Source organism: Lutjanus erythropterus, chromosome 7 (assembly GCF_056507025.1).
Source record: "Lutjanus erythropterus isolate fLutEry1 chromosome 7, fLutEry1.hap2, whole genome shotgun sequence".
In the NCBI taxonomy this organism is placed as follows: Eukaryota; Metazoa; Chordata; class Actinopteri; order Lutjaniformes; family Lutjanidae; genus Lutjanus; species Lutjanus erythropterus.
Genome location: NC_139323.1, coordinates 13,558,995 through 13,570,710, shown reverse-complemented (window position 1 = coordinate 13,570,710; position 11,716 = coordinate 13,558,995). Strand labels below are relative to the sequence as shown.

The following is an 11,716-nucleotide window of genomic DNA, read 5'->3' as shown; positions in this document are numbered from 1 at the left end:
GAAATAATGAAACAAAGCCATGGTATTTCAAGTCTTTTTATCGCACATACATGTTAGAACATAGTACTGAACTGTGGAGTTAGACCATCAAAGTGTTTTTCATGATTTCTGTGTTCAGGATTTTTTTTGGCAGACCTGAAATATGGCTCGATGATGCGTTTCATAATTTTGAGGCCTAATTTTTTATCATTTTTGTAAACAATTCAAATTTGGCTGGGTGGTTAACATGTTTGTGTGACAAACTCAGATCACATATTTATCATTGCGTTACGTGGACTTTAAATCATTCATTTATCTGACCTAGTTTCACAGTTACAGCGTATTTTGTGACCTGTCACATTAACACTTTTCTGGACTGGAAAACAAATTCAAAACTGAAGGGCATTTGGGGAAAATAGTTCCAAAAGTATTCTTCATGCAACACCGTGGACACTGACTAAATGAAAGTTTAAATAACTTAACTCAATTCTTCTGCCCAAACTATTTTAAACGTAAACAATACATTTGGTGTCTGAATTATACTGATGGAAAGAAGAGAAAACATACAGCAGGTGATTCCAAACATTTGAATGGTCAGCGGACATGTTGGCTCTGCATCACCGCAAGTGATCTCAGATGAATTCTTTAGATATAAAATGAGCAGGGCCACAGATATTTTAGTTTAGTTTAATTAAACCTGTTCAACAATCATGAGAAAGAACGAGTGTTTGATGTGATGTGTAAACTTGTACAACTGTGAGTTTTCATACTTTCAAGAAGCAGGTCATTAGAAGTTATGACAGAACATCAGTGCAGTACTCAGGAATATTGTCTCTTTCACAATGAATGTTTGTTTCTTGTTGACTTCCTATATTTCTTGCTGCTGTCACCTTACAGTCGTATTAAATGCAGTTCATTACTTTTTTGACAGATGGCGCTAACGAGGAGGTGAAAATGGTACTCAGCTGTTTCTTCTCTGTCACCCCAGCTTCACAGTAGTAGTGGGTCATACAGTAGTATGTGGACACTTGTACAGGTATGTTACACTCACATGTGATTGTTGAACAGCTTATTTTAAGACCACGTCCACTGATCTGCTGCTATAAGAGCCTCCACTCTCCTGGTTTCAGTCCATCCAAAGATGCTGCTTGAACTTGGAAACATTTCACTTTATGCACAGTAGCTTTGACATGTTGAATCATGGAGGACGGTTCCCAAACTGCTATCACAGATGGAAACACACTTAACTAAAATATCACTGTATGACGTAGCAATAAGATTCCCTCAAAGCAATGTTTTCCGAATTTATTTTCTTATTTCTCAATCACCCACTTCTTAGCAGTGATTGGATCTGATGTGAACACACTATTTTCTGACAGGGTCTGATAAGTTTTGCCTCCTCCTGTCAAAGATTTCTGTGTTTCTGTTTCAAGTGGGTGAATCACAGTTGGAAACAGGTGATGTCATGGATTTCTGTGCCCAAATTTGAATCAGAATCTGAAGACAGTTAGTGGGTTTTTTTGGTCACTGTCAATCAAATCTGATGAAACTTTGCCCACACACTCCTGTTGAAGTGGAATAACCTTCATTATTGAATGTTAATCGTAGATGTTTTTCTTTTTAAACTTAGATGTTGTTAATAAAAAAAAGACAGTTTGCTAACAGCAAGTGTTAACTGTCTCATGCCTGTTCGCAACAGACAAGTGATTGTAATGACAGCAGGTTGCATATGTAAAAAAAAAAAAAAAAAAAGAAAAGCATAAATATCTAAATTTCCATTCTAAATCTAAGTCTCTTAAGATGAGTTTTCAGTCTTAAACTAGTTTTAAGTAGTAGTTATCACATCATGAAATTCAATCGTGTAAAGATAATAATGATTAAGAGATTCACAAATAAATCTTTTGTACTGACTGTATCATATTTGAAACATACATTTTCTACATGATTTTACTATAAAATAAAGTACAAAATATAAAGTAATTGTAGGTTGTTTCACTAAAGTGTAATATTCATATTGAAATATTAATGACAATATGAATATTCTTACAGTAACTTTTCCAAAATTTGCAAAATGTGCAGCTCACTGTGTGAAAGCAGCCTTTTTGGATTTTGCACTCAGACACACTGATAAAACACCAGAGGACAGGAGTCGAGGCTCAGATTGATGATATTGTAGAGGTTTCAGACACTCACTCACAAATATGACGCAAATGACATCAAACGGTCTCTCTCACATCAAAACAATTACGAAAGACGTTGTCTGGTGACTGCTGAAGTAGCGTGGGATCATAGGAGTTGTTGTCTTCATTGTTAAATAACCAGTATTGCAGATGAAAATCTAGGTGACTCAGTCAGAAATCATGTTCATGGACGGGGTGATGTTTTAAAGTTTTATTCATGTTACTCACACTCAACGATTTCCTTCCTCCCTCTCCGATCTGTTCCATGTTTCCAAGGAATTACAGCAACAGGCGACCAAATGAAATGGACCGTCACCCTGAATAAAATTACAGATTTCTCTGGGTTAGAAAATGGTTGGAAACATTTGGGATTTTAACAGCACAATGAAATATATAACAGGTCTAGTCATATTTAGACAGTTTCATGTGGAGATGTATTATACGTATAAAATGATACTCACATGCCCACGTGTAGTTAAATGAAACAGTTTGGACTCTGAGCAGATCCTGTGAGTATCTTAGAAAGTTACAGTTTGTCATAAATACAAATTCCCTTTTTATTTTGTCACTTTTGCTTTGGTTAAAAATTTGCACAGAAAACAAACGTTGATTTCTTACCTTGGATTTGCTTTAGGAAGGGATCGCATTAAGGCCCATATGGACAGGAGGTATAATTATACCAACTTATGACCTTTTGAATGAAACGAAAGTAAATATACCTTTTGAATCAGTGTTTCAAGTCTATGTTTATACTTACAAAAAAAAAAAGACTAGATAATAGTTGTTGTTAATCTGGAGCCAACTTGCATCATGAACCTGTTGAGCTGTTAAATGTTGAGCTCTGGCATGACAGTGGTTCTGTAAGAAGCCTCAATGCATATCTTGCAAAGTCTTCTCAAACCTGTCTTAGATTTATCTCATTGTGTGGTTTAAGATTGAAGCAATAGATACTCTGTGTCACAACAGTTGCTTTGGCTGTCACATGACCGGCCTCAGTCAAGGGAACTTATGAACGTATGAAGTGGCTGTGTATGTAGTTTCAAAGCTCCACGCTGTAAAATTTAAATTTAAAAATGAAGGGTTGAAGAGCAACAGCAAAATTATGAACTGAAATGGTCATAATTAATGAGTTTTACTCAAAATCTGCACAGCTCATCCTGGAACAAAGCCCTTATATTCATAGCATTTAGATGCAAAATGACCATTAGTGGATCTGTGTGTAATTTGGTGCAAGTGTGGGTATGTGTGGACGTAAAAACTGTTTTTTTTTGCAGTCAGAAAGAGATATTTGTGCAGGGTTTCACTTTGAACCACCAGTACTGTGATGAGCAAAAAAGCGATTATTGGAACAACGGGCAACCCCAAGTCTGTTGATGGCAGACTGAGTTATCGAATTAAATTGAAAAATAACACCCTCAAATCTGTGGTTTTAGGTTGCAGGGGTCTTCAGGAAACATAACAGAAACATTTAACATGAGAAATTAACCACTGGTTTCATTTGTGAAATGTTGCCTTTTTTTGTTTTGCTCATTTGCTTCGTGAAATTTTTTGTTCTGCGCTGAAAATCCACTGATGCCCATTAAGAGAAAAATAAATGGAGACGATGCACTAACTCAGCTCGACACACTATCCCTCATGCTTGTTGCACCAACACACTAATGGGAAACAGTGTACAAAAATGTTAGTTCTTGTGATTTAGTCCAAAGTAACTGAAACACATAAGTTTTTTCTTGTTTAAAAGGATTATTCAGCTCTGTGAGGGACACCAGGGTCTTGACACAGAAATGAAAATAAACTAAAAGTTTATCATGTGGATTATAGGAAGCACAAGCTCTTTTACAAGATCAACCTGCATACACATAAGTGAGACCCTTGTGATTTTCATACAGGAAGGAAACGCACGTCAAACCTGCCACAGTTTTGTCCCCTCATCTGTGCCCAGCCTGCATGTCTCTACGTACTCGGCTAACACGATTGCTTGTGGTGTGCAGTAAAAGAGCAGTGCAGCAAGGGTGTTAAATTAAAAAAAAAAGAAGAAAGCACTGCAGAAATGCAGCTGCACTGTTCTGTGGTCTGTAAGATACACTAAACTTTGAATTCATACATTTTTATGTTTCAGAGGGTTTAACTGCCTCTTTCAAAACACAAATCTGCCTGGTTCAGACTCCTGCTGCCCTTCAGTGGAATATATGGAAATCAGGGTTCATTATCAGGAGAAGAACCAAGTTTGAGTTGGTGTCTTTATCTAAATACTTTCCAGTGGTCATGACCAAAACTCATGTGGGTGTTTATTACATGACAGATGAATTACTCAGGCATGAAACACATACAAAAACATTTCCATTTAAATTAACTTTGTTTATCTCAAAACAACCATCATATAACACTTTTTCATTTTCATAATCACACATTTAGACATAAGTGTCAGATCCACACTAAAATAAATATTTTTAAGATGCTACAACTCTATCAGTGCATTAGTGTTTCCTGACTCTCTCAAAGGGAGAATTCAACACTTTTTGTGTGGATGTCCAGTTAGTGCTGATGGTATGGTTCAGTCAACTGAAGCAATAAATTCTTCACTGTGTGCTACATTGACTGAGAAACCTGAGTCTTCCTACTCACAGAGCTGTGCAGCAGTGCCCACATTTACCAGGATGCAATGTGGGCAAGCTTCTAATCCCACGCCCATGCTGCCGTGCTATCACCACCCTATAGTTATGACTTTGTTGGTCAGAACATACAGTTGGGCGACAAAAATTCTCATCTAGCACACACTTTGGGTACCCAGAGGCAGAGACTACAAATCTAACCTGAAACAGCCTGTAGTTCTTCAACATTCATGCTTCATTTGACCACCTTAACGATCAACACTGACTGGACATCCACATGAAAAGTTTCCCTTTAATATCCCCTATAAAAGGCACAGAATTTGTTAATTGCTTCAATTCATTTCACAACCAATTTTAAAGCTGGCAATAAAAAGAAAGTGTAATATTTTCCCTGAACTTTAACATCACAGACTATTTCATATTATCCTATTCAGTGCAGTTATTATGAGTCACAGGAATTACATTCAACATGTGATGAGTAGGGCTGGGTATCAGTGCTCAATACCTTCCACTGAAATAACCCAGTACCAAGTAGTATCACAACTTCTCTAGTCAAAGGATATCTACCTTCAATCATTTCTGTAGCCAGATCCAGACAAAATTGACTGATTGTACGGCTTTGTCACCCCACCATTAAAAAGTATGACTATAAATAAATAAACACATAAAATGTGGAAGGATTATTTCAGGCAAAACTGTGAATATGACTAACACGATGTGCGAAAACACACCCTGTGAAAGGATATTGAATGGAGTACTCTATTGGTATCAGTATCACTTAAAGGGTACTGGTGTTGGTACTGGTATTGATACCCAGCCCTACTGTTGAGTGAGATTCACTCCTACCTGACACATTCTGAGCAGTTTACATTCTTTCATTGGAGTAAAATAACTATACACATAAAAAAAATGATTCAGATCTTGTAGAGACCAAAGAAGTTGGCATAATGTGCGTGACTAAGATAAGTGGGGTGCGTTACATTCACAAAAACTCTGTCGTATTTCTGCAGCTGCAGGGTGGAGCCGAGGTAACTCTCAGTGGTCATGGAGTGTCCCGGCTGCTGAGAACAGAAACCTGCTCTGTGGGCCTCCATCAGCTTCACGGGTTTGCGAAGTCCTTCTCGTCTCACAAACACCAGGTGAACGAACGAGGACGTAGGGGAACAGTCCTTAAAGGTCATCTCCACCCGTGAGTAAACGTGGTACAGTCCACTCTTGTTGACCTGCAGAGCACCTTCTTCCATCCGGTAAGCCACTGCCCCAGATGTGAATGCCTGGCCTCCCCATGGGTCCCATCGCAAAGTCTGGGAGAACTTTTCGGACTCAATACGCCCTGCGAGATGACAGAAATTATGTCACTTCTTTCAGTCTCATGTAGAATAGAGAATCTACGGATGCCAGTAAAAGACAAAAATATCTTCATGGTCAAGTCATAATTATGATACAAAAATTACAGAGGGTCTATTTGCACCCTGGTGAGAATAGTAACATGGCAGGTATTCTAATATTTGCCCTTTGTTTACCTATAAAGAGTGACAAAGTCACTTTAGAGTTGAGGTTATGGCTGATAAATGAATTAAACACAGCACTCTACCCTGGGATATTAGGTCTGGAAGTACTGAGTGCATAAGGCATTGTTTGCTATGAACACCTGGGTGCTTCTCGCTGCCATGCTAGACTATATAAACCTATGTAGACCACCACATAAACTATTCTAGTCTACCACTTTTGGTTGCTGATACCTGGGTGCAAATAGCATCTGCCCAAAAATTATGACCTTTTATATCATAATTAGGATTTTTTAAAATCTCATAATTATGTCTTTTTTATCTCATAATTTACTTTTTATGTCATACTTTCAACTTTCTATCTCATGTTGACTTTTTATTTCATAATTGTGATTTTTTTATGCCATCATTTCTACTTTTTTATCTTATTATTTCCAATTACTATCTCATAATTATCACTTTATCTCGTCTTGTGTCATTATGACTAACCATGGGGATATTTTTTTTTCTTTTATTGGTGGAATTGAGCTTCCATAATAATCACACATTTTTATCACTGTGTTACCTATCACGTGCGCTGCGTGTCTGTCACCTTTGTCTTCAGTGAAACCTGAAACAAATGTCAGATTAGAGTCACATCACCGCTCTCTTTTTGCTTTGCTGGGAACTTTTTTTTTTTTTTTTGTTTACGTGTAGTGAGATGTGTTTACACTTACCAATTTGCTTCTGAGGTGAGATGAACTCGGGTTTAATCTTCAGTGAGACAAAAGAGAAAGAGTGGAATCTCATTACACCACATCACATACAGAGCACTTTCAGAACAGAAGTCAGAGATAGAGGATTTCCTGTCTCACTGGACTGGTGGCCACAGATGGAACGATTAAGTCCTTGGTTTGCATTTTTAAATGTCAGAGCAGAGCCGAGGTCTATAAACCCTTCAAATGATGAAGTATAAAAAGCAAGTTAATTATTAAACTTTCCAACTTGGCTTTCCACTCTCCCACCTTACACCTCTGAATCACCCCCAGCAAAGGTGTGAGATGTCACACCTTTTTTTTTTTTTGCAGCTTTGCCCCCATTAAAACTGTACAATGTTATACACAAAGGAAAACTTAATAAACTCATTATCATTATTGTTTCTTGGCACAAATTACCCAACTGTTTCTTGACTACTAGGTTTGCAAGGAGTCATCACATAATACTTCTTGCCTCTAATATACTGTAGTCTGTTGTCAAACTTTCACATTCCTCTTCTACAAATCAAAATATTTATTTTTACACAATGTTGCAGTCATCATTAGATTATTTCAAACTTTATCCTTCACACCCTGTGACTCCTTACCTTGGTCACGTTTCTCAGGCCTTTCTGCAAGTTGTCAATCTGATAGGCTTCGAAACCAAGAGCCGCAAAAACGAGCAAGAACAGCATCAGCACGGTCAGGGCCACACCATGGCTCACTCCCATGCAGCCCTTGCTCTTCCTTTGGCTCTTCATCTTCTCCTGGGCCGGTGGGAAGGACCAGCAGGGCACAAGGTTTGGTGGCTGGTCAGGGTGCTGCTGACCTCCGCCTCCGTCCACAAGGAACACCTGTGGGAACGGGTATGTCTGGTCATAACTCATGCTGCAGGTCCTGCTGTGTGAGACTGAGTGTGCTTCTGTCACCTCTGCATAGAGGAGGTGTGCTCTTTTAGGCTGAGCACTTCTGACTTCAAAAAAAACAAGCTTCAGCTGTCAAGACTTCACCACCCACAAAAACTCCCACACGTAGCATGGACCGAAGACAAAGTCACACAAACCAAGACACTGCCACACTATCAATCTATTTATCCATCATCCCTTTCCTCTGGTCTGTTTTAAGTACTTGCTGTATGATATTTACTTATAATACAGAACTTTAGGTCTTTTGTGTGCTTATTAGTTTAACTTTCATTGCACGTAGAGAACTACAGGGAAAGGAAACTCGAGGTTTTAGCTGACCTCCACCTCACTAACCACCATCATGTCACCAACACAGTGAGAAATTTTCATAAATTCCACGAAAGGAAAGATTGAGCAACCACACAGTTACCTGCCAACCAAGCATTTTATATGAAATCTAACTTCACTTGAGGCCCAGATATTTTTTTAAACACTGCTGAGAAATGTTTCTTTCATTCAGCACTGTCACTGGGATTCTTCAAATCTGAACCAAGTTCTGAATCTGAATATTTTGTCCTTAATATTCAGCAGAGGGGGACTTGAGTCATAGCACTTGACTTGAACCAGACTTAAAGCTATAAGGAACATTTCAGCATTAAAATCTTAAACATGCTAAACACAGGCTATGTATTTTGTTGGGTTGTGTACTAACATTGTACCAAATGTTTCCAATCAAGTCCTAACACAGAGAAATCCATAAGTTATTCAAGGTAACAGTGCGATTGCTACTAGCCGTTGCTAGCTATCGAAGTTGCCCTAACTTCCAGGAAAACATGAAATACATTGGATATATCAGAGAGTAAGGAAGGAAGTCTGTGAATGTGACTATAAGCCATATGTATAAAAATTGATTATTACTTTGTCCGTTGACAGAATTTCTGCCTAAGTCATGATTTTCATCAGGTATGGTGGTTGTTTAAAAGTGAAGAAAACAACTCCTCCACATGTGATCCCACACCACTTCATGACATCATCAAACCATGTTTTCTGTTATTGTTTCAAATGAGCAGTATGTAACTATGACACTGCAGTCTAAAGAGCGAGTCGGAGCCATAGACTGTATATTAAGTAAGTTTAAATCCTATTTCATGTATGATCCATGGTTGAAGCAAGTCGTTTCTCCCTGCCCCCTCCTTCCCAGACTCAAGGAAGTTCAGGCAGGTGGCAGGAATGCTGCAGGAGAGCAAGATGAGTGCAACACTGTAATTTCACAATGACAAGCAATGATGAGTCCTACACTGTAAGTTCAATGACTGTCTGTCTTACTGCCTGCCATTAACATATCGGTCAGTTCAGCGATTTTAAAAATCTCCTCCTTCTAAAAGATTATTAATGATTTCTTATAACTGACACTTAATCATTTGGCGAACATTCAGCATTAATTTGAACAATCAAAAACAGTTATTCCGACCTGGAATAGAAATTTCAAAGGAGGACTAGTCCAAAATTAATATTTGGGGTCAAGGATTATGTTGGCGATGATGACAGTAAGAATAGCAGTATGCAGTGACCACCACTACATCCAACTTCATCCACCATCCACAACAAAACGCAAAAAGAAATGTACGTGAATCTGATATAACCAGTTAAACTATGCGGACACATTACTAGCCAACACAGCTGCGTGTCCTTGAGTCATGCTCCCGTGTCCAACTCCCATGATCCCCATTCACCATTGCTGTTCATTTAGGAAGCTCGTTATTGATTGCCACAAAATGTCAAATATCAGCAGGATTTATAGGTAAGCAAGCTGTATTAGTTTTCTGAAATGTTGCAAATTAAACTTTTCATGATGTCTTTTAACCGATTTAAATGCGGACAGAGGGAGAGATCATCAGACCTTCATGTAACTGTGAATGACCCAACTTGACTTGATTCTCACCACAGTAACTTGGGACTCGATTGAGACATTAAGGTCAAGACTTGAGACTTGACACGTGTGATTTACTTCCACCTCTGATATTCAGTATACCAGTTCAAAAATGTGTTATTATTAAAGCTACTACATGGAACTTTTGCTGATTTTAGAGGTCCCAACAAAAGTGTTTCCGTTGTAATAAAACACAAAACATAACATCAAAAATACAATTATTTCATAAAAAATTACTGACTAATGTACTACTTACTGTAACTTTGCCTAAGAAAATGTAAACACAGGCTTGTTTCATCTGATTTCAATGAGTCTGACCTGGTGGCAGGCATCAAGAATAATTTTATATAAATAGCCAAACTTCTCACGGTTTGTCTCATTTGCTCATGTAGGTCATAAAGAGACATCAGTATCGATTGAAACTGTTTCACAATAGTTAAAATCTCCTTGTAGTAGCTTTAAATGTCTTATTCTTGCGTGTCAGACTTCATGAATGTTGGTAAACAGTGATGCAGCATTTTCAGTAGCTCACAGCATATTCTTGGTGGGATGACGCTGCTGCCACATGAAAAGGATGTCATGTTTCTGCTTTCCTGCTGGCTGCTTTTGAAAAAGCTGGTAGCGAGAGACAGCGATACTTAACAGAGGTGACAATTAACCCAAACCAAACCCTCAAAGATGAGCTTTACAGGAAAGATGAACATGCACACCACTTCCCTCCCCCACTCACCGAAGAGTTAATATGACTGTGGTCTTTCTTTCGCAGTTTTGGGTTTGTTTCCTAGGATACAGAGCAATTGCCATGCTCCATCATTGTGGTTGCAACAGTTTCCATACATCATTAGTTCTTATCTAATGTTTCATTAAAAAAATGTTTTGAAATATTATTTATCACTGGGTTTTGGTGGTTTTTGTGGGTTTTGGTGGTATCTTTCCAACCTCATAGATGGGACTTAATGCAAGAAATAAGCAACCTTTTGGTGGAGGGGACTGCAGTTTTGTGAAGGTAAGTCAGACGTATATAGTTTATAGTGAAAAGTCCAGTTAGTACACACAATTTTACTTTTTTTAAAAAATTTAATTACATGTAATGTATTGTCCTTTTACGCCCATTTGATATTGTTACAAGAAGAAGAAGTGGAGGAAGAAGGCATACTTTATTAATACCCCAGGGAAACTACATTTTTATATATACCAAAGGATTAATTTCTATTATTACCTGCATTTTTGGATGATTAAGTTTCAATTCTGAATCTCAAAGCTAATTTTGCCTCTTGTGTGCATTTCAATGACCACAAAGGGAGCTGCCACAGGCCTCATCTCTGTCCACTGTTCTAAAAGTTTCATTTCTCCAGACCCCTGCAGAGACAAAAGGGAAACCCACCTTGCAGTGTGCATACAGAGCTCCAGCTAAAATGGTAACTGCGTCAACCTTAACCATAAACTGCACAAGGTGTCTGCATTCTACAAGATGATGTGTCTGTTTCCCAGAAGTGTCATGCTGAAAGCGGTCCTCGCGGCAGCAGCAGCAGCGACAGCAGCAGCGACAGCAGCACAGAACGAAGGTTTGGGTGGGAGGGTGGAGTTTTGGGGTCTAACCAGGTCGTTCTCAGTCAGTGTTGCTGCTCTAGTTAATAAGGAGAGTTAAATGAATCACTGAATCAGCAAGTATCACCAACTGTTTCTCACACAGTCCCTCGTTCTGTTGCATAATGGAGGTAGTTGTGGTCATGATGACTGATTACACAAATGGAGGAATGCCTGAAAATTACAATGAATTTCTCAACCTGAAATAAGCAACATTACTCACATCTTTCTTGCATGCAAAGCTTTTCCTTTGCGCAGAGACAGAAACCTTAACTCAATGT

The 11,716-nt window shown here is 38.4% G+C and overlaps 1 protein-coding gene across 1 annotated transcript; it reads right to left on the bottom strand.

Moving 5' to 3' along the window:
* Positions 1-5,327: 5,327 nt before the first annotated feature.
* faslg (Fas ligand (TNF superfamily, member 6)) lies at positions 5,328-8,763 on the bottom strand. Its single transcript, XM_084722178.1, has 4 exons — positions 7,622-8,763; positions 6,996-7,032; positions 6,845-6,889; positions 5,328-6,104 (listed from the first exon to the last, which is right to left on the bottom strand). Exons 1-4 carry the CDS (start codon positions 7,898-7,900, stop codon positions 5,686-5,688), a joined length of 780 nt encoding a protein of 259 aa, XP_084578304.1. The 5' UTR covers positions 7,901-8,763; the 3' UTR covers positions 5,328-5,685.
* Positions 8,764-11,716: the final 2,953 nt, after the last annotated feature.